This window comes from Patagioenas fasciata, chromosome 20, assembly GCF_037038585.1.
Source record: "Patagioenas fasciata isolate bPatFas1 chromosome 20, bPatFas1.hap1, whole genome shotgun sequence".
In the NCBI taxonomy this organism is placed as follows: Eukaryota; Metazoa; Chordata; class Aves; order Columbiformes; family Columbidae; genus Patagioenas; species Patagioenas fasciata.
In genome coordinates, this window is record NC_092539.1 from 2,036,562 (window position 1) to 2,059,607 (window position 23,046).

The 23,046-nt window shown below is 50.5% G+C and overlaps 1 protein-coding gene across 14 annotated transcripts in view; it reads right to left on the minus strand.

Annotated features, from left to right (window-relative positions):
- ZNF618 (zinc finger protein 618) overlaps positions 1-23,046 on the minus strand; it is a 169,623-nt gene that overhangs the window by 59,727 nt on the left and 86,850 nt on the right. For 7 of the 14 annotated variants that reach the window (XM_065853781.2, XM_065853778.2, XM_065853776.2 and 4 more), the window contains exons 3-6: positions 18,359-18,615; positions 14,090-14,185; positions 11,174-11,251; positions 3,760-3,798 (exon numbers count right to left, since the gene is read on the minus strand). In XM_065853781.2, coding sequence (XP_065709853.1) covers positions 3,760-3,798; positions 11,174-11,251; positions 14,090-14,185; positions 18,359-18,615 — 470 coding nt within the window. The remainder of the gene's footprint in view (positions 1-3,759; positions 3,799-11,173; positions 11,252-14,089; positions 14,186-18,358; positions 18,616-23,046) is intronic. The other 7 variants (XM_065853787.2, XM_065853784.2, XM_065853779.2 and 4 more) reach the window with 3 other exon arrangements.

The following is a 23,046-nucleotide window of genomic DNA, read 5'->3' on the forward strand; positions in this document are numbered from 1 at the left end:
CTCAATACCACACATCTGTGTCCCTTCAAGAATGGGTCCAAACAAAAGGCAGTCCCAAAGACACAATCTATAGACCAAAAACCCCAAAGGATGAAAATAACCAACAAAGTGCAACAGTTTTTCCTCAAGGGAGTCTTCAAAGTGTCTTCCCAGCTGGAAAGTCTAAACACCACTGTCTCCTCTTTAAAGCAAGCAGCAAACAAACAAGTGGGCTCAGCTGCATCCCAGTTTGCCCCATGGCTCCTTTCTTCCCAGGAAAAAAGGCCGGGCCAGCCCTTCCTGCAGTCAACCCTTCAGACCTGAGGGCAACGCAGCTTCACCCACCATGGCAGCAACGCACCCTCCCGACAGGCCAAGCACAACTCGCTCTCAGCCCCAGAATGGTGAGATGAAAACTTTGCCTCCTAGGAACAAGCACGACTCGTGGCTCTCAGGATAAGTCTTGGAGCACAACGCAGGTAACTGTCACCAACGCCACATTATCCTGTGACCAAGCCAAGGTGCCCTTGGTGTGTTCTGCAGAGCCGGCACCCAGATGTCTCCCCGCTTGACACACAGCGTTGCCTTCACCAAAACTCTTCTGGTGCCCGCTACACCTGCCCCTTAAAATACACCATGGAGAAACCTGAACAGCTTTTAAAAACCTGCAGTTCTAGTTACCCGAACTAACGGCAAAGACCCGTGGCCGGTCAAGGGACCTCCTCATCCACTCCAGTTTGGGATGGACACAACCTGTGCCCTAGAGAGAGGCACATGAGGGAAAACAAGATCCTGCTCTATCCCTTAAATACTGAGAAATTTTAGAAGGCAGCAAACCATGCCTGCAGAGCCCATGAATCTAGAGGTTCCCAATGACACCAAAATAGCAGAGGAAGATTTGAACAATACAGACATCTGTAATAGAAAGGGTGCAAACAGCCAAATCGGGTCACAGAGGAATAGCAGTGGAGCAGCAGGCAAAACAAAAATAGCAGGAAAGGAAAGATAAATAAAAAATTCCTAAAATATACGAGGAACAAACAGACTGACAAGGAAACAAGAGAGCCATTGAGTGGAAAAAGGAGAAGAGACAACCAGGGTAGGGCAGGGATTTCATCCAGCCCCAGAGGGGAAGGCACAGGGAGGAAAGAAGACAGCTGAACTATTTCACTGCAGCGGCACGGAGGGGAAGAGGAAGGTGATTTTGTCAGGAAATTACAACCATCTGCACTTAGGAACAGCAGCACTGTCTGCGCAGCTCCACGGTGGCTCTGTGGGACAGGTGACAGGCACAGCCTGTTGTTCCATCGGTGTGGATGGCTGCGGATCTGTGTCCCCAGCCCCAGCCCACCACTGTTTCCCTTCTCTGGTGCTGTGGTCTTGCCTCCAGCCCTTTCAGGTAGATGAGACTATTTCGGGATAGCAATGAGTGTGGCAGGTAAAAAGGGGGTTCAGCAATTCCTGCTCTGGGGAGGGGGCCAGACTCGTACAGCCCTGCATGAAGATGCCCCTGCCCCTCTCACTGCTGCCGGCTCCACCTCCCCCGCGGCAGCTCCTCTGAGCCCCGTGCAGGGAGCAGCTGTCACTGTCCCCTCCCAGCGTCGTCCAGCCTGTGACCTTCCATCCTCCCCCTCCCCAAGATCCAGCCACCACAGAAGTGCCACTTATGCTGACAGAAATCCTTCTATGGCTTGAACAACACAGGGTTTGCCCACGTGGCTGAGGTGTGAACCCTCATGGTTTTTTCGCTTCTCACTCTCTATACCTCACTCTGCTCTTTCTCAGCCAAAAAAATTCCAATGACAGGTAAGAAGAGGGAAAGCTGACTTACAGAAAAACGCATCTCTTTGCACAAGGTGGTTCCCAAGCTCTGGCAAAAAGGATACTACATCAAATACCAAATAATGAGTGTAGGATAACAGAGTTTAGCCCAGAACACAACAGGGCTCAGGGCTATAATTCAGAGCAAGGGGACCAGGAGATCAGCCTGGAAAGGCTCAGGATGAGCAAAACACCGATAGGCAGCAGAGCACCTACTGAAAATGAGACAACAAAGGAGGTGACAGGAGCCTGGAAAGGAGTCTCCCTGCCTGGGGCTGGATACCACGTGTCACTGGGTCAATGGAGAGAGGAAGGGCCAAGCTGCAGAGCCCGTCTCCCCTCCACTGGGCACCAGGAGTGGGTACGGACCGCGTGGTGGCTGGCTGCTGCCGAGATGGTTTGGCTCAGGGCTCAGGATTCTCATGCCCCACCTGCAGCAAAGTCAGTTCTGCTTCCTTCTGCAGACAGAAAGCCCAGACTCCCCTACGCTGACCCCAACCCTCCACCTGTCACAATGTGGGCTGGAAAAAACAGTAGTTCACAAAAGGTGGCATGACTGCACTTCATAATTATTATTTTTCTTTTATCTAACATTTTTTATATCCACCCAGGGTAAGTTTGGTGATCCTAAGCTGCCATCTGTATCCACCAAGGCTGGTGACTTACCTTTGCAATGGAACCTTTGGCTCCCACCTAACATGATCATAGCAAAGTCCGGGTTTGCAGAGACCTCAGAGGTCTCTGGTCCAACCTCCTGCTCAAAGCAGGGACTGCTCTGAGCTCAGACTCAGTTACTTGAGACTTTATCCAGGCTGGTCTTGTAAAACCTCCAAGGAAAGGCTGAGGGAGCTGGGGCTCTTTAGCCTGGAGGGAACCGAGGGGTGACCTCATTAATGTTTATAACTATATAAAGGGGGAGTGTCAGGAGGATGGAGCCAGGCTCTTCTTGGTGACAACCAGTGACAGGACAAGGGGCAATGGGTGCAAACTGGAACACAGGAGGTTCCACCATAAGATGAGAAGAAACTTGTTGGGGGTGAGGGTGTCAGAGCCTGGCCCAGGCTGCCCAGGGAGGTTGTGGAGTCTCCTTCTCTGCAGACATTCAAACCCGCCTGGACACCTTCCTGTGGAACCTCAGCTGGGTGTTCCTGCTCCATGGGGGGATTGCACTGGATGAGCTTTCCAGGGCCCTTCAATCCCTGACACTGTGATGCAGAAGATACAACTTCTCTGGCCAACCTGCACCACAGCACGGGGAAAAGCTCTTCCCTCAACAACCTCCCTTTTTCCACTTCTTGCTCATGATCTCTCATTCTCTCTCCACCCTGATCCGCCTGCCTCCATCTCCCCCATCCCGCCCTCACAGGGCCACCAGGTTCCCCTGATGCCACCACCCTGGCGCACAGACCCGCTGCCCCAGCCCCTCCGCACCCGGGCTCTGTTTTATCAACGTCCTTCCTTGGCACAGGGAACACACCCCACACCCCCAATTTCAGGTGTCAAGTTCAAAAATCCTACAAGACTTGATGACCGCAGCACCCTGCACCCCCTGCCAGGCTGCGGCAGCGGATCGCCAGCCCTGCCCGCGGCCGCCGCCACCTCACACCGCCCAGCTCCCCGGGGCACCGCGGCCGAGCCCCCGCGCTCCCCTCGCCACGGGGGCCGCCGCCGCTCCCCCCGCTCCCCGCGGTTCCCCCCGGCCCCGCCGCAGCTCCGCGGCCGGGCCGCCCTCTGCCGGCCGCACCCCGCGCCGCAGCCCTCGCCCTGCTGTCCCCGCCCGCCATCCCCGCTCCCCGCCCGCCACAGCCCGCGGCGCTACGGCCGCAGCAGCGCAGGGGGCGCCGCGGGCTGGCCTGGCCGTGCCCTACGGGGGAGAGCGGGCCCTGCGCACCGCGCCACCCGCAGCGCTCACGCACGCCAAGCCCCGGGCCCCCCCTGCGCACCCACAGGAGTACTTACTGCCTTGTGAGGCTCCTTCCCCTGAGGCAGCTTCAGTGTCTGCAAAGAGAAAGAGCTGCACTTAGATGTGACGGCCGACCCTGCGCCCCGGCCGGCCCCGGCTCACTCTGCTCCGGCCGAGCTCTTCAGCACAGCGCCCGCCACCACGGGCTGCGATGCCCAGACAAGAGCAGCTCCAGGAGCAGCTGCCTCGGTAAACGCGCGGGTTCTCCGGCTGCCGATGGAGCGGGCTGTGAAAGGCCAGCAGCCCTGTGGGGCTCAACCAGGCCACCTCGCAGTCCTTCAGAAGAGGTAAAACATGAGGGTAAAAAAATAGGAGGGTAAAAAATGGGGCTGGTGAGAGCCTGTCCCAGGTTGGCCAGAGAGGTGGTGGCTGAACCATCCCTGGAGACATCCCAGGCCAGGCTGGACGGGGCTCTGAGCAACCTGAGCTGGTGAAGATGTCCCTGCTCATGGCAGGGGGGGCACTGGGGGAGCTGGGAAGGTCCCTTCAACACAAACTGTTCTATGATTCTGTGATAAGAGCCTCCAAACCTGGGGCTCTTGTTGCCCATGCTGTCACAGGGGCCTGGGTTTGAAACGGGACACTAGAAGGGACGCCTACCCCAGCCCTACACAAAGGGACCCGGCTCTGAGGAGCTTCACGGAGCTCCAGGAAGGTTTTGGAGCCGCCATTCCCGGCACCACCTCCTCCGGCCTCGGGCCCTGGCTGAGGTGCGCACAGATCACACTGACACATCCCAACGGTCCCGCTGTCATCCGTGGAGCCCGTGACGATGAGTTTCGTCGTTTCTACTGAAGGTTTGTCGAAATCGCCCATGTGCTTAATCCCCATGCAAGTGCTGTCAACCCAGGAAAGGGAACAGTGCACAATGCACCCAGCTCAGCCCCCATGGGAGACGGCACAGCCGGGCACCCCTCACAGACAGCGATGGCAACACCTTCGAGAGACGGGCACAAGAATCCCCCCAGGGCTGCTCTGCCCTCCCCGTACTGAAGGGACGTTTGGAAAGATGGAGAGAAAGCTCTCTCCGCTGTCCCGCGCCACAAGCACGCAGAAAAGATCACATTCGAGCCCTAAATGAACGCAGCGGGCAAAGCTACAAGCTGGAAAACCCAACGTTATAAGTCAAGGATCATAAACGAAGAGGATTTCCAAACCAGTTTGAAGCGTTTAATATTAATCCTAAATTGCATATATTCTGTGTCACATTAGCTAATAACATAACTACGTTTCAAAATATTCCGTATGTCTCTTGGAATCGTGCTCGCGTTGCTCTGCAAACCACAGCTGCAGAACGTCACAGCGCTTCTGAATTTCAAATTTGCAACCTCAAGTAATGAGCAGTGTTTGCATTTCATTTCCTTATTTCTTAAAAACAATAAAGCCAAAAGATTGTGGGTTTGTGAATCTGTACATTTCTATTTGCTTAACCTGCCTGATTCAATCACTTTTTTTTCCAGGCGATGATATTAATTTGGCAAAACTTCATGGACTCAGGGGCCAGAGCAGAAACCCTCAGTGTCATACGCAAAACCTCACCAGTCAAACCCTGCATTTCCACAGCTGCTATTTGTTTGAATTACCACCTATCAGTCAAGGAAAAAGCAAGCTGTGGCACAATGGAGCGCTGCAAAATGCCGGCCTGGCGTTCCCAGCCAACGGCATAAATAAACCATAAAAGATATGTACTGTGCACGCACCAGGCCATTCCTGTCATTTAAAGAGCTTTAAAAAGTACTTTAGTCAAATTTAACGATCACCAAGCAACACACAAAGGTTTAAGGAGTAGCCATTTCTGAACTGGGTTAAGAAATGTTGCTCTTAGTCATAAGACAGACTGAAGTCTTCATGAATTAAAAGAAAACCCAACTAAAAATCCCCTAACAGCCCACTCTAAATCACATTTGGGCTCAGACCAAGTAATTACAGCCTTAAAACAAAAGACCAATTTCTGAGAAAGTTGCAAAAGTAAGTCAGGGTAGGGAGGCTGGCAGGAAGGCTGGAGAACAAGCAAGTTAACTCCTGTGTCTCAAGCCATTTGCTGCATCTGTAAAAATCTGCGGACTGAGAAATGGACCCAGTACAAGATGGATGCCTGGGATGCAGCACAGAGGGCAAAGGACCCCCCAAAATCCTATGGTTTTTCAGTAGCAGATAATCTACAAACGAAACCCAACCATCTTCAGCTCAGAAACACCATCTCTCCTCAGCAATGTTTTTTGCGCTATTCATTTTCAACTTCTCACCTCCCAATCATTTCAGCGACAGAACTGCTCCAACTCAGCCTCAAAAAAATGTGCACTTTGGAAAAGCGCCGTTTTCCAGTTCCAACGAGTCATCTTCCTTTTCGTATTTGTGGAATCCAGCAAAACTCATTCTTGGAAAAGATCAACTCGAAACTTCAAAAGCCTTGAGAAGTTTTTGAACAATTGGTTAAAGCAGAAACTTGGTGTGAGTAAAACAATCCTGTTCCAGCTCACTCAGCACCGCTGGTGGTAGAGGAGCCCCCGGCTGGCACAGCCCAGCAGGACGGTAACAAGAGCTGATCGCCCCGCAGCACCTCCATAATCTACATAAATAATAACGCAAAACAACTCCAGCAAAATCATCATTCAGACCTGAAAAGCTTATCTGGAAACAGAGAACTTCCACCAATTATGAGAACGGAGGCGATATATCCTGCGAGGGTTAAACCTAAGCCTTGCTTTCTTTCATTTGCTTTCTGAAGAATTCTCCTTTGGGGAAAAATCTCCCTAAGCCCAGAGGTTTTTAAATATATTTTCTGAAAGTGTAATAAAGTGATTCCAACCATTTTTTAATTTGAGTTGCCTAAAAGTGAAAGAATTTTACAGCCTTTTTTTGAGTTATCCAAAAGCGAAATAATTTTCCCCACTCCAAACATGCAGTTGTTTTGCTCCTTTTGTTGCTTAAATACAACCCAACAGTACAAAACAAAACTTTCGAGCTGACGAACTCCTGAAGGGAATCCAAACCTTTTAATGACTTGAAAAACCTCACACAGCTCGACAAAAAGCACTTGTAAGCAACACAATTTCCAGGCCTGGGTTGCACGTAGGCGAGGCGGGAAGGTTTGTCAGCGCCGCGGCCGGGGCTCAGCCTTCCAGCGCCACCAGGAATGCGCAGCTTTTCTGCTCCGGCCGAGCACGGCAGCTCCGCGGGAGGACGGGGCCGCGATCCCGCGGGGTCGCACAGCAGCTCACAAAGGAGCCTTTCAGCCCCACAACACAATTCCACACTCAGCTATGTTTCTGTGCCCCTGCAGAAGGTTTCACGCGGGGTTTTCCGTGCCTGCCTCTCGGCTTTCCCTGCCTTTTATCCCATCCCGACCCAGAGCTGCCCCCTCTGCGCTCGTGAACCGCCAGATCAGTCGCTCCCTGAAAGTCTCCAGCCAACACTGAGCACTGCGGGGAATACTCAAGGAACTAAGAAAATGCCCCATTTTCCAATAAGAAACCACCCGTTCCTGAAGGCAGATGAGAAGAAAAATCAGCCCAAAGAACACAAGTCACCTCCGACAAGGCTTCTTTACCATGGAGATCTAGAGAAGAGGCACGTGTGGTTATAGAAGACCCCAAACAACTAGGAAATTTCTCCCCAAAATGATCATTACAAAGAAAAACGTGATGGCACCAGGTGAGAGTCTTAACGTGGAACTGAACAACTCAAAGGATGAGAAGAAATGTACCAGACAGAACTGACAAGTAAGGACCGAGTGCAGGAGCAGCGAGGGCAGCATTGCTCCCAGCTCCACACTGCACAGCGAGATGTACAGAACCCAGCTTAGAAATAACCCAGTTCCTAGCAAGGAAAATGTGGGATCTCCCAACCTCCCATCCTGGGGACAGAAGTTGTGTCACCAAATGGTGACAGTGGGGCTGGCCAGACAGGTGGTTGTTTCAGTTGTTGTGCTCTAAAGGTCTGAACCAAACGAACACGGTTACTATCTGCTCTCCCATGGGCTGAATTGTTTGCATCCCCAGCTCTGTCCATCTGCAGGACCAACCCGCAGCGTGGCCAAGGACCGTGAGTGACCCAGGAGCCAACAACAACGCAAAAAGCAGCGGGGTGCTCAAGGGGAAGGGCTGCGTCCTTCAGCAAGGCACAGAAAGCAGATATTCCTGCTTGAATGCCCAAAAAGCCCTGGAAGAAAACACCTGAAGAGAAGAAAAAAGGGCCCGAGTTTGCTTAAGCTACTGCGATGCTGAGTTTACCCAGGATCAGTCAAACCTGCAGGGTAAGGCAGACGTTACGTGGCCCAGACCTCGGGGAACCACGGCTGACGCTCGGGAAATGCATCGGGCAAAGAGGGAATGCCAGGCCCTGCCACCGCGCTACGGCTCCCGCCTCGCCCAGCCAAAGAGAAGTGACTACAGGATTCAGGATCGGAGCTTCGGGCAGCTGGTAACTGCACGTAATCGGCCAGGGGAGCTCCACTTCCAGCGCTCCGAGGACGAGCAGCCCGAGGGGAGCTGGGTTGCCTGCAATGTGGGGATTTATCCAAGACATGGACTGAAGATACACAGGGTGAACGTGCAAAGTGCAGGATCACATCCCCGGCGTGCGCGTCACCACCGAGTCCTCTCACGTTTGGTACCGTGGTGCAACACCAGCCACTTCTTCACCCGAAACCCTACGCGTGGCAATAAAAGCATCTCTCGCAAAAAATTTCTTCCAGTCTTGCACTCTCACGCTGTTTCCAACAGTGATATTGGTACAGTTCTGTGTAGGATTCTCACTGCATAGTATCACATGGGCCTTTCCTCCAAATAACCCTTGTTTTTCCTAACTATACATGACATGCACGTTCAATGGCAGACAGGTACCTTTCCCGATTGCTTTAACTGCCAGTTCAGGTTCTGGTTTTGGGAGAACCACACTTCCAGACTTGCACTGAGTTTCTGTTCGATTTCTTGCTAAGGAGTGTACATGAATAAATATCTCATTTTGATTGTTATTGTCTTAAGGCAATTCAAATGCTCTTTAAACATTACTACTACACACGTCAGTTTACAGCAATATAAACCAACGTTTCCTTAGTTTCACATAAATCGTGCTTCTCTATCACTGATGTGCAAATTACTAATAATAGCTACACATCAAAAAGGCTTTGGAAGCAAAAGGTAAAGTCACGTCTCCCCTGGGTTTATGACAAAACTATGGATTATTGATCATACGTGTGTGTGTTGATGCATCCAGACATTTTAATATACAGCATAGCATGACTTCATGATCAAAATATAAATAAATATATAAATACAAATCAATTGTATCACATGGACGTGACCTTACACTAATACAGCTCTAAAACTCCAGCTGAACTAAGGATCCCATAGTGCTTGGGGTAGAGAAGTAAAAGAAAATCAATCCTTGTCCCAGATCTAAATACTGCAATTATTATTGCAAAATTATTGCAATGCTGTGATGCAACAGCAAAGCGTTCTGCACGTCAGCACATTACTGCTGCTCACTACTGTAGGGATACTTCTCTTAAACTGCAGAGTGAAGCTACTTTGTAGTTACATTTAAAGGACTTTTAAGAATTGGGTTGGTATTCAGAAGGAACAACAGCCTCGACAAACAATTCTGCAGGTATCTCAGCGTACAGAAGCGGCTCTGATGTTAAACAGCACATGACAAATACGTGGCCGTGCAATTAAAGATTGTGAAAAACTCTGGGAAGTTAGGGACGCACATTCACTTCTCAGCTGTGCACTGAGAGTTCACACATTTAACATTTAATATTGCATCAGTCTCCATTATTCCCAGATTTCCAAACTTTTCATGAGGAGTTTTCTTCATGCTCCTTCAGCCATCCCAGTCAGTCCTTTTATTGAAGACCACGAGCGCCGATGCCGCTGGTTACACCGGAGGAGCTAAAGCTCCTGTAAATCTGACACACGGACTCCAGCGCTCAACGGGGGTGAAAGAAATAAAGCCACTGAGAGGCCTGTGAGCTTGTTTCCCGTCCCTGTTGTTATTTCAGGTATGTATCTCCAAACTAGACAAGCTACACTAATTATACAGAACACCAAGGAAAACTTTCCTATTTCTGCAATTAAGCGACATCAAATTGGCCAGACCTGCAGAAAATTCAAATAAAAGCCGCTCCTGACTAAGCGCGGGATACGTCGGACAAACGGGACGTTTGGAAAGCGACCCCAGCTGACGGCAGGGACACGGGGCGAGTGTCCCAGCTTTGTTAAAAACAAGACCACTTCTCTTTTGGCGATTTTTCTCTCAGCTCAGTTCTTTAGGTGGCTGTACTTTCCTGAGTTTTAGCTGCATATTTTTCCTCGGATGCTGCACTTGGTGTTGATCAGAGATCAAGGGGATGCTGAAGAAGCTCGTGTTTAGATTTATTACTACGGTAGCTAAGAAAGACTGGTAAGTTTTCTCCCGTTCCGTTGTGAGAGGGGCGTGTTTGAGGAGGGGTGGATGAACAGGTGACCAGAACTGACCAATGGAAGTATTCCATCCCATAATCGTCATACCCCTATATAACAGGGTGATCACAGGGCCATGCTCTCTTCGACCACGAGGCATCCAGAGAGGCCCCTGTCTGTCTGTCTGTCTGTGATCCACAGGCCTCAGGCCCTGCACCCTGCACCCAGGTTCCGGTTGCTGTGCAGTCCCGCCCGTGACTTCCGGGGCCTGAGCTGCAGCTGCTGGAGCCGCCAGCCCCGCACCCCCAGCTCTGCTGAGTGACCCAGCTCCACAGCCAGCACTCAGATTGGGTTTGGATAGTGTGTATATATTCTCTATTTATTAGTAGCATTAGTAAAACCCCTTAAAACTCTCCAACTTGAAGTGTAAGTCTCTCTTCCTTTCCTCTTTCCAATCATCTTTCAGATCTAAAGGAGGGGTGGTGGGAAATGAGGGGATAACAGGGAGCGTCTGCCATGGTTCATTGCCGCCTTGCCTTAAAACTTGACAGTGAGACCCAGTGGCATTTTGATTTTAACATAAAAATCCAGCGGTGCAGTGATGCCGATATCTGACCTGACATCCTCCTGCCCCCACCTACCAGGGATGGACGAGGAGACCCAGCGGACACCTCGGGACGTGCCCAGCCCTGCGCTGGGGTATCTGCCGGGAGAAACTTGCGGGTTTGCGGCTCTCCCAATGTACAGTGATACCCCCAGAGAGCCCGGGCAGTCAATATTGCACCCAACAGAACAACGGCCGCTCCCGACCACAGAAAATACCACTGGAGTAGAGAACCACCAAACCGCACCAGCCCCGAAGTCTGTCCTGCGAATGGGCCACCCGAAAAAAGAATCAGTGACGAACAGAGAAGCAGCAGAGCAACCGCCAAGGTCTTCCCGAAAACACCCCCTGAGCCTGAATGTTACCCCAGGGTCCCCAAAGATTGGAGGAGGAGTGAAATACCTCGATGCGCTCGCACGTGGGTCTGGAAACAGTTGTAGTACTTGTATTTCTTCCCACATATTCCGCACTCGTAAGACCCTGGAAAACAAGACAGAGAAGTATACATCACCGTGTTAAATCGGGAAAAACAACCTCACCGCATACTTATCCATAAACTGGGAACAAAAGAATGCAGTTTGCAGCAAAGTAATTTTTGGAAGGTTCATGGAGATAAAAGCAGGAAATCACTATCCCAGACTCAATTCTTTTTTCAGCCTTATTTAAGATTCCTTGGCGTATCACCCTGAACTTTCATTTTCGGTACATCTTTCTAACTTTGCTGACATGAAGGGCCACTCTCAAAATAGCCCGATTCATAATTTTATAATCATGACTAATATTTCCTATGGACAGAAATAACCTTGAATTACTTTTCAGTAAGTTCCTAGTATATGGGAAAGAAAGCTTTTCAAGTGCAAAGAGCAGGCAGCGTGTTATGTGAGGCAAGGAGTTCTCCACATTTCTCAAGAAATGTACAAATTTCTCAAGAAACCCACAGAGATTTGGTAAATATCCACCCGGAGGAAACCAAATAGATACAAATAGAACTCCTGACCTTTTTAAGGAAAAGCACATGACCACAGTAGTCTCCCTTCTCAATTTGTGTCTCTAATTCCAGAAAACACACATCCCCAAACAGTCATTTGCAATGAAACCAGAGAAACAGAGCTGGGAGAATCATTTGTAATGATGAAATTATGCAATGAATTCAGCCTCTTCTGTTTATTGGACAGGCAGACAGAAATTTCCTCTGATTTGCTATTTAAGTTGATTCGACCTTTTTTGGCCTCACTCCATCTTGGTGAACAGGCTACAAATTCACCTTCCAAGCTCTCACTTGCAATATGTGCTGCATTTCTTAGCTGCCACCAGCAGGTAAGTACCTGCGATGCTGTGTGTGCTCCTCCTGAGGAGGAGAGCAGCACTCACTGAAAGAGGCGGCAGGAGACAGAAAGGCTGAATATTTTGTGTGAACACAGCATTTCATTTCCATGGACGCTTGCTCATGCAACCTTGAAACAACCTCCTCCTGACAATGCAAAGTAGGGAAACTCCAGGACAAGCCACAAACCAGAATAAAACATTCATACACACATCCAAATGCATATTCCCAAATGCCATTTTACGGCAATACTTACCAGCGCTACTCAAGAATAAAACCAATTGTGTATTTGAATGCGCGATACCCATGTTCTTTTTTTCCCTTCCCATTCCCTGTTGCTTACGGAACAACCCTCCTTCCAGCCCCCAAGAGCGCTGAGTTCCCCGTCCATCGCTGTTCCCATCACTTGGGACGGGCTTTTGAGCTGGGGAGGCTGCCTGGTCATTGATGCTGAAAGAGGCCATTCGCTACAGTCTGATACACTAGAGCACACACCTGAAAAAACAGTCTAGAATAATGATATATTCACTTGACTATGCCTGATCTGCTCCATAGCCTTTTAAGTATCGTAGCTAGTTGTATTTTATACACAGATACACATATGTGGGACAGTCATCACCCGTGGTCATTCCACACGGGCTTTTTTAAGCGAAATCCTGGATACCAGCAGGTTGGCAGCATCATGTTCCATGCTCCAGGACTGATCATATCCACCGCCAATCTCAAAACCCCTTCTGAAAACTGTTCCAGCTGGAGCCCCGAGGCAGCAGCACCAACAGACGATGGCACTGACCATCCTGGGGTCCCACAACCACCGACCCCCCGCGACAGCCCAGGCTGGGCTGTACCAACAGCAAACCGCCCCTGACACCACCCACACCCGAACCAGCGCTGGGCCCACATGGGGCACTGGGAGAACTGGTAAAGACCCCCCTGCAGTGCTGGTCCAGCTCTGGGTCCTCAGCACAGGACACACATGGACCTGCTGGAGAGGGGCCAGAGGAGCCCCAGGAATGACCCGAGGCTGGAACAGCTCTGCTGGGGACAGGTGAGAGAGTTGGGGTGTTCAGCTGGAGAAGAGAAGCTCTGGGGAGACCTTAGTGTGGCCTTTCAGTGCTTAAAAGGGGCCAATAAGTAAGATGGGGACAGACGTTTGAGCAGGGCCTGTTGTGACAGAGCAAGGGGTGATGGTTTAAACTAAAGGAGGGAGATTCAGGCTGGACAGGAGGAAGAAATTGTTGTCCCAAGGGTGGTGAGAGCCTGGCCCAGGTTGGCCAGAGAGGTGGTGGATGAACCATCCCTGGAGACATCCCAGGCCAGGCTGGACGGGGCTCTGAGCAACCTGAGCTGGTGAAGATGTCCCTGTCATGGCAGGGGGGGCACTGGGGGAGCTGGGAAGGTTCCAACCCAAACTGCTGATTCTATGAAAAGCTGGGGTCATCTTTTTCAAGGGGGAAGCTGTGCCCCCACCCTGCACAGACAGCAGGTCACTGCTCCGGGCGCGCAGCGGGTCTGCGGGGCTGAGTTACTGATGCACAGCTGTGCAGGCAGCGAGACAACTCAACAGCCACAGCGCTGTACCCAGCACACCAAGATCTGTGGGGCAGAGGCACAGATCCTCATGTTAGAGAAGGGAGGGATGACTTGTCACAATAAACATGTTATTAGAGTGAAGAAAAGATGAAGTGGGGAAAAAAAAAGACATCATTCATTACGTGTTAAGGCCTTACAAAGGACATGCCTGTGTTGCCCCGCACAATGCCACTGTGGTCGTGGTTTATCTTGGACTTCATCCACATCAGGATGTATCATGCAAGTTAAAGTTCTTTGTAGTGGGAGAGGAGATGGGGAAGGTTTTGTTAGTCGGTGCATTCGGCTTTGCCAGGCTTTTCCTAAGCCTCGCGGTTGGAATTTGGGCAACACCCGCGTCGCATCCAGAGCCTTCCCTTGCTCCCTGATCCCTGGTTAGACCTTCACACCCTTCCATCACATACCGGACGTGTATCTCAATGCATGGTCAAAAATCCAGGTCCCTGAATATCGATTTCGCGTGTATCCAACGGGAGAGCCACGTTCCAATGCTTTTCCATCTAAATCGTGCAAAAAAAAGATTAGAACAGAGCCCTTGAGGTGGATGCATTTCCAAAGAATAAAGATGGCTGAAGCCTATTAAAAATTTCCAAGACTCGTCCCTCCCTGTGTTTTGGCAACAAGATGTCAGAGGTCACATTGAGTTTCTTAAGACTCCTGCAGCACTATTTTATTTGGTATAACTAGGGAGAACCCAAAGGTCTCATGGATTACGTGCGGAGCAGCTGAGACATCAGCATCACAGCACCAATCAAATGTGCGCGTAAGACTGAGAGGTGCAGAACGGAAGGATTCACTCTGCACTTCGTCTAAAAACATTTCTGACTTCATGCATTGCTTGAAAAATCCTCTACAGAATGTTTCCCGTAAAGCACGGCCCAGATTGAGAGCTTAAGTAGTTCTGTATAAAACTACTCCTGATCAACTCACAGCTACCTCAGTCCTCCAAAACACAAATACAGACCTAGTGCTATTCCTACCATCAGAAAATTATCCACATCAGCCAAAGAATCTCTGCCCCTTTCTCTTTGATTCACAACACAAGTGCTGTCTTCTTTTCCTCTGTTTTTAGGCAGTTTCATGGTGTATTTCTCTGCCTTTTTCCCTGACACCCCTGCCCTGAGGAATGTTAATGCGTTGGACCTCTCCAAATGACCCTGGCCCAAGGCCAGCACACCAAGCTAGCAAGAAAAAGAGAAGAAGGGGAAATACTGCATCTCTGAGCGGTGCAGGGCGAGCACTGCAGCACCTGGGGTGGGTGGGGAAGGAGCAGCGGTACCAGTCGGCTGCTGACAGGACCCGGAGCCAAGCGCTCCGCTGCCTTTCCACACTCGGGATGCCCGAAGGGGAACCCCATGGGGCTCGCAAGACTTCTGTGGAAATGCGAATGAAAGGAAAATGGTCCAAAAGGACAAACAGCTCTTGGGCTGGGGCCTGCAGGCACTGCCAGCGCCCATCCTGCTGTGCTGTACATGTTGTCACCCATTGTGGGGTCTGGGCTGCTCCAAACGGATGGGAACAGAGTCAGGGAGAACACGCGGCCGTGTAACCGAACAGGAAGCAGCACACACAGGCCTAACGTGATGAAAATGCTACAAGTGAATAGCAGCAACTGAGCTGGGAATCCCTGTTATAAACCGCTCCAAGTAACAGCTACAAATATAAATACGGCAAACTCCTGCAGGAGACGTGTGACTCAGAAAAGAAACACAAATCCTGCAATGCGTGGTTCAGCCAAGTCCCGAGGCTGAGCGCCGCAGGATCGCTGTCACTCGGAGCCGCGTGTGCCCCGAAGCCACCACCACCGTGTCCCCTTTAACCAGCCGTCCCCAGCGCACCAGGAACCGAGACAGCCCGCGGGTCGGCATTTCCACGTGAAGGAGAGGGATTCATTTACCTCTGATTCACCGCTTCATCCTGCGCCATGAATCACTATAAAAAACAACCACTTCCGACACCTCCAATCTCAGTTTTTCTGATGAAGGCAAATAAAACCCTCCCAAAGCCTGGCCCTTCTGCACGGCTGAAGCGATTTAGGTCAGGGCTACCAGATCACATCACGAGAAAGGCTTTGGGGAGAAAAAGGGAGGAAAACCCCTGGCAGCAGCAGCAGCAGCGAGCACAAAGCCTTTGCTCCGGAGGCACCGGCACCTTCAGCTCTTCACAATTTGTGCTGTTCCAGAGCTGCAGCTGAAGTCGCCGGTGAAGCAATTGCTGGGTCATTTCTTGTTCTGTGGCGACAGCGACAGAGCCCGGTGGTGGTTTCTGCGGGGGGACGGAGGGGACCAGAAGAATTGACGGGGAGCCAGTTCAAGAAACCACAAGGAGCTGACATCTGGGCACCAGGGCCGGTCCACACAGAGCACAGTATTTGGTGGCCAAACAGAAAAGTTATTCAGAGTCACCTCCCCAACAAGCAGGAGCTTTGCGGATGGTGGGATGAATGGGGGCACTTACAGGCCCCTCTTCACAAAGGCATCGGCTGCCAGCTGCCCATCGCCTCAGGACCAAGTTGCCTTTAAAGAAACCCAGCACGAGGCTATAAAATAACAACTATGATGCACATTTCATTTGAAAAGGCCCTCCCAGATAGCAGCTCTCCAGCTTACTTTCTACAGCTTTCAACCACCACTTGTTAACTCATAAATAGCTCGCTGTCCCTCTCCCAATGGTGCCTATATGTTGAACCATGTCCCCCCACAGCCCAGCCTGTCCCCAGCGCTCTCCATAGGTACAACATGTTGCTGGACATCCAAGCCAGCCCACAGCAATAGCCCACTGCCCACTCTGTACAATGATAGAGTCAACCAGAGCTAGAAACACCATTTTCAGGGGACTCCACCTGCAGAGCAGCTGCTGCCCAGCCAGAAGCCATGGGGACAACGGGGTCCTACGTGACAGTTCCCATCTGCCGATGCTTTCCTCAAGGGCTGGTGGCCACAGCTCCTGTTGCCAGTGGTCACCTCACCACCCATCCCACCAGGGTGTCAGGGACACCTCTGCATTTCAGGGCTGCCCATGCAGTGACCAACCTCTCAAGAGCTGTGGGGACACAAAAGCTCTGAATATACACAGAACACAGAATCATAGAATCATTCCAGTTGGAAGAGACCCTCAGGATCATCGAGTCCAACCACAACCTAACTCTAGCACTAACCCATGTCCCTAAGAACCTCGCCTAAATGCCTTTTAAACCCCTCCACAGGGATGGTGACTCCACCATCATGTCCTCCAAACGGTAAGATCTTTAAGCTGGACTTAGTTATGGCCTTCCTAGGCTTTCCCTAGATGTTTGTACCCTGTGTAAACAGCAGTGACCTCCCACCCTGCCATCCTTGGTGGCTGTCCTACCAAGACAGGTAGGACAATGACGTTCCCAAGGAAGTCACCAGCTGACAACACCTTCCAGGGCTTCTCTCCAACAGCACCGGCAATGACCAAGTAAAAACCAAGAGAAAATCTGACATCAAAACCTCTTTTCGCTCCCAGCTGCAAGACAAACCAACCTCAACAGCAATGATGGGCAGCTCTAATTAACTTTCTCCTGAGTCCCTTGAAGGAAACACAGTCCAAGTGCTCTTTTGATTTTGTATCAGCGACCGGCTTTGGCTCTCAGAGTCACTGCTGGGACCTGCTCCATGTTGGAGTCCATGGATGAGCCCCTTAGTGGTGCCAAACCAGGATCCCACGGAAAGCCCATTTCCCAATGTGGGAGGAGAGGCCAGCCTGATGTTCACCGAAAATTAAAAAAGAAAAAGCTTCTTCTCATCACTGCCTGAGGTGGGGTGGGGACAGGAAGCACTGTTTCACTGTTCTGGAAGACCACAGCCAGCCAAAAGTCAGAATTATTCCCACAATGTTACTAGCGATGGGAAAAACAAACAAACAGAAAGCTGTACAACCTGGTTTGGAGCTCCCTCTAATCATTCACAGAAAGCAGCCGCTTTCCTCAAAGCAACTTCTCTCAAAACACTGCAGCTTCTTCTCAGGTTTTCCTCTGATTGCCTCCTCACCTACACCCAACACACCCACCACCCACTGGGTTCACTATTTGGCACACAACTGATGGGCAAGTCATTTAACTTATCAAAAGAAGATAATAAATGTTTTCTTACGGTTATCCTGATCTTGGTTGAGTCTTTAGGGGTGAGCAGATACTCATGCACAGCAAAAGTTAGTCAATAATCCTGTGATTCTGTGATCCTGAGCCAGGGCCCTGAGACTGCAGAATCCCAGCCTGGTTGGGTTGCAGGGCCCTCTGTAGATCCCCAGCCCAGCCCTGCTCACCAGGGTCACAGAGCAGATCACACAGGTGGGTCCAGGGGGTTTGAATGGCTCAGAGAAGGAGACTCCACACCCGCTCTGGGCAGCCTGGGCCAGGCTCTGGCACCTCCCAGCAGAGAAGTTTCTGCTCATGTTCAGATGGAGCCTCCTGTGTTTCAGTCTGTGCCCGTTGCCCCTCACCTTGGCGTTGGGCACCACTGAACAGAGTCTGCTCCATCCTCTGACACCCACCCTGAGATATTTATCATCATTATAAGCGTAATATTGATGCGCACGTTGGCTCTGGTCCCTCTGACAGAGCTTCCAGGAACTGCTCTCCAGAGCTTCGTTCCTCTCCCCAACACCACGGATCAGGGAACCCACTCATGGTGCGTTACCCCTCAGCTTACCGAGCGTCTGCTGGTTGCGGACCCCACCTATGACCACACAGATCTCCGCGGGAACATCTCCCGGCCCGTCTTTTATGTTCTTCTTGGAATCTTTGGTGTCATCTTGCCAGATCACCTCCTCGATGTAGTCATCTGGTACCTCTGTTTTCACCTTCACCTCAGTCATCATTCCAGCCTCTTCAGTGGGTGAGGACTGAGATGTCGCCGACTCGGAGCCCTCTGCTTTCGGGCTCCGTGGGCTCCTCTTCAAACACTCCCTGGACAGGGGGAAAAGAGGAGAAAACATGAATTCTCATTGCCAAGTGTTTTTTCATCACTAAGACATAATTAAAAGTACAGCAGTTTAATGCAGTTTATTTAAAACAAGTATGTGTGTCTGTCATATATGGTAATTAAAATTTAACCAGAAAAAAGGTAATAAAACCATTTGCTGGTAATGAAAATATCCTTAATCACCACAAACCATAGCAGCAACCATAAACAGAGCGAACCCCTCAGCAACAGCACAGAATTTCACCACAACTCCAGCAGTCCTGACATCGAATATTAAGCCAAGACTAGTCCATACATGCAGAGGAAACACCGTATGCTCCTGCCATTTCAAATTTGGAGCTATCTCCACCCCTGTGCGCTCCTCCATGCATTCATCGTCCATCACAGCCTCTCGTTTAACCCTTCAAACAACCTAACTCTCATCCTATGGTATTCGTGTGGCCTTATTTAATAAATATGGTGATGGCCAGAGGGGATCATATGTAGTATAATGATATGTAGGGAGACTATTATGTTAGGGACAGATACAATTATCACAGACAAGAGAGAAAACATAATGATGAGGAAAGGCAGAGAGAAGAAAGGAGGGGTCCAGTGTATTTAGAAACAGATGAAGGAAATAGTATCTGTTTTCATCTTGGAAAGAGAAAGCTAGAAATTCACAGGAGAAAAGAATCTAATAAATCAATAATCAAAACCTCTTAAGAAAAGGAAGGAAATGGGACACCCCAAAGCTGCAAAACAGCACCAACAAGTGCGACAGTGGCACAAGGACGACGGATTTTGAGTGCGACAGATAAGGACCAGGCACTAAGTCCAAATGCACCATCCACCGACTCACTGTGGGCCCCCTGGTTTTAAGACTGTTGTTAATAAATTCCAACATGCAACGCAGGGATAAAATAATCGCTCGTTCAGTCTGTGCAGAAGTCAGAACTAAATATATAACAACAGCTTAAACTACCTGGAAACAGAGACTTTAAAGACTGTGGCATATATAGAAACGTGTAGACACTGTGAACGGCCAAAGGTGTTTGGAAACATTTTAAGCAGAAGTAACAGACAAAACTAACTGCAAAAAGGGCTGAACCCACAGATGAGAGTTATTAGACCATGCATTGCAGAAGAGAATGAAATCCCATTGGTTGGAACATCATAGAAAGAACAAGTATGAGTTAAGTGTTAGAAAACTAACACTTGCAACGGTTTCTGACACTGATTATGGAGCCGACAGACAAATCAAAACACAGATCCCGGGTGATGGAGAAGAGAGGAGCAGATGAACGAGGGAACAATCTGCTGCAACAACTTCTGCACAACGTCCTCCTCGGACATGGAGTTGCTGTTTCAAAATGGGTCAGTCACATCGCATCGTCAGATATTTAATATTCATCCCTTCATTCTCATTATGGAATGAAATGTGTAGGGGAAAGGGACCTGGGGGTCCTGGGGACAGCAGGGTGACCATGAGCCAGCACTGGGCCCTTGTGGCCAGGAAGGCCAATGGTACCTGGGGGGGGTTAGAAGGGGGTGGTCAGTAGGTCAGAGAGGTTCTCCTGCCCCTCTGCTCTGCCCTGGGGAGACCACACCTGGAATATTGTGTGCAGTTGTGGCCCCTCAGCTCCAGAAGGACAGGGAACTGCTGGAGAGAGTCCAGCGCAGCCACCAAGATGCTGAAGGGAGTGGAGCATCTCCCGTGTGAGGAAAGGCTGAGGGAGCTGGGGCTCTGGAGCTGGACAAGACGAGACTGATGGGGGACTCATTCCTGGGGATCAATATGGAAAGGGGGAGTGTCAGGAGGATGGAGCCAGGCTCTTCTGGGTGACAACCAGTGACAGGACAAGGGGCAATGGGTGCAAACTGGAACACAGGAGGTTCCACTTAAGGATGAGAAGCAACTTCTTCCTGGCGAGGGTGTCAGAGCCTGGCCCAGGCTGCCCAGGGAGGCTGTGGAGTCTCCTTCTCTGCAGACATTCAAACCCGCCTGGACACCTTCCTGTGGAACCTCAGCTGGGTGTTCCTGCTCCATGGCGGGATTGCACTGGATGAGCTTTCCAGGTCCCTTCAACCCATGGGATTCTGGGATTCTGCGTAATTAACAGCGCCTAATCAGCGAGAATTAGCCTTGACCTGCCTCCCCACTCATTCCCACCCTCCTCACACGTCCTCCCCATGTATTCCCAAAATCATACGGGGCTTTTACAAGTGAAGAAGGTGAATTAAGACAGAGAAAAATGTGGTTGAAAGCTGGGCGGTCTGTATGATAATATTATCAGAAGGCCAAAAGTCCATCAATCTCAAGGAAGCAGCCAGAAGCCCAAGCACAAAACATTCAGCAATCAGAAACAGGTGGTATTAATTGCAAATCAATCAAACCGAGAAGGTGTGAAATGCAAAACACGGAGAAAAGCAGCAAAAGCCACGGGGTGGGGGAAAAACCACCCTTCCTTCGGCGAGGACGGTGGGGAGGATCAACAGCAAGGCGGTGTGATCGCCACTGGTGGGCAGCAAGGTGGAAGCAGTCACAGAAAGTCAGCGTCACACCTCAAATGAAGGCAAAACGCCTCAGCTACAGACACGACAGCAACCTGTACTTGCCAACCCTGGACAAAACAACACGAAAATCAATGCAGGAGCCAAGTGATCTGGAATTAAAAGCTAATACTACTAGTGCTGAGGCTAAGGATGCAGCTTTCTGAGGAGATTATAAACGGGATAAGAATACAAGAGACCTTCTGATGGCACCTGGTTTTGCATCGTGTCACATTCGGGTATAAAACAAACCAGCAGTACACGGCATGAAGCGAGCAATGGGCCATGTGCTGCAAGATGAAATGCCATCCTCAGTGGGCACCGCTCCGAGCAGAGGCAAGAGGCCAATGGTACCTGGGGTGCATCAGGTAGAGTGTGACCAGCAGGTCGAGAGAGGTTCATCCTCCCCCTCTGCTCTGCCCTGGTGAGGCCCCATCTGCAGTTCTGTGTCCAGTTCTGGGCTCTCCAGTTGAAGAAGGACAAGGAATCACTGGAGAGTCCAGTGGAGGGACACAAAGATGCTGAGGGGTCTGGAGCATCTTCCTGATGAGGAGACACTGAAAGAGCTGGGGCTGTTCAGCTGGAGAAGCTGAGAGGGATGTGATCAATGGGATCAATATCTCAGGGTGGGTGTCAGAGGATGGAGCAGACTCTGTTCAGTGGTGCCCAGTGCCAGGGTGAGGGGCAACGGGCACAGACTGAAACACAGGAGGCTCCATCTGAACATGAGCAGAAACTTCTCTGCTGGGAGGTGCCAGAGCCTGGCCCAGGCTGCCCAGAGCGGGTGTGGAGTCTCCTTCTCTGAGCCATTCAAACCCCCTGGACCCACCTGTGTGATCTGCTCTGTGACCCTGGTGAGCAGGGCTGGGCTGGGGATCTGCAGAGGGCCCTGCAACACAACCAGCCTGGGATTCTGTGATTTCCACAGGGCTCCTGAAATGGTTGATGTGGGACAGACTTTTTTAATGCTCTGGAATTGAATTTAACATCAGTGCTGCTAAAATTTCCAGGTAACCCACCGAGGGCTGTAGAGCAATGGCCTTCGAAAGGGTCACGAGCACCAGTGGATCCATCACACCACGAGCCACCTGTGCCCGAGCTGAGCAGCTGCAGCCAAGTCAGACATGTCCAGAAACAGGGGTGCACCCACAAACAGCACCCTGACACCCACGCTCTGCCCTCAAGGACTTACACAATCTTCAGATACGTGTGCCCGAGAAATAAACAGGTCATTTTCTGCCTGTACGAAGCCGTAGTGAATCCAGTCCCAGTGTGCTGCACACACACCAAGCACCCTCGTTTTTAAAAGGTGATGAGAAAAGCCGGAGAAGGTTCAAAAAAGAGGCACTGAAATGGTTCAAGACTGGGAAAAGAGACTTTATGACTTTACGAGACCAAATAACTTCAATCTGTTTCTCATGCCAAAAGGAAGACTGAGAGCTGATTTGATTGCAGCATATTATCATCTTCATGGGGAGGAAATACTGTCTGGCCTTAATTTGGCAGGGAGGAGTAGAGTACGAGCTCACTGCTGGAAGCTGGAACCAGCTGAAATGAGGCAGAAAATGCAGGCACGGATGGTGGTCCACTGAACAGCCACCTCCAAAGGATGCGCTCAGGGACACCAAACCTCTCCAAGTCTTCAGACCCAGAGCATCCGTATCTGTCTGGCCCTGGGTTCCTGGGCTCGATGCACATGTGCACTGGCCAGACTTGCTGTCCTGAAGCTGCAGGAATATATAAATTACTATAACAGACCAGACCAATGAACTCTCAAAACCTTTGCTCTTCACGCACACTGACTTTCTGGACCCATCTCTGCCAAGAAAGTAACTTCCCAGCTGGGCCGTCTGCTCTTAGGTCAGACTTAAACCTGCAATTAT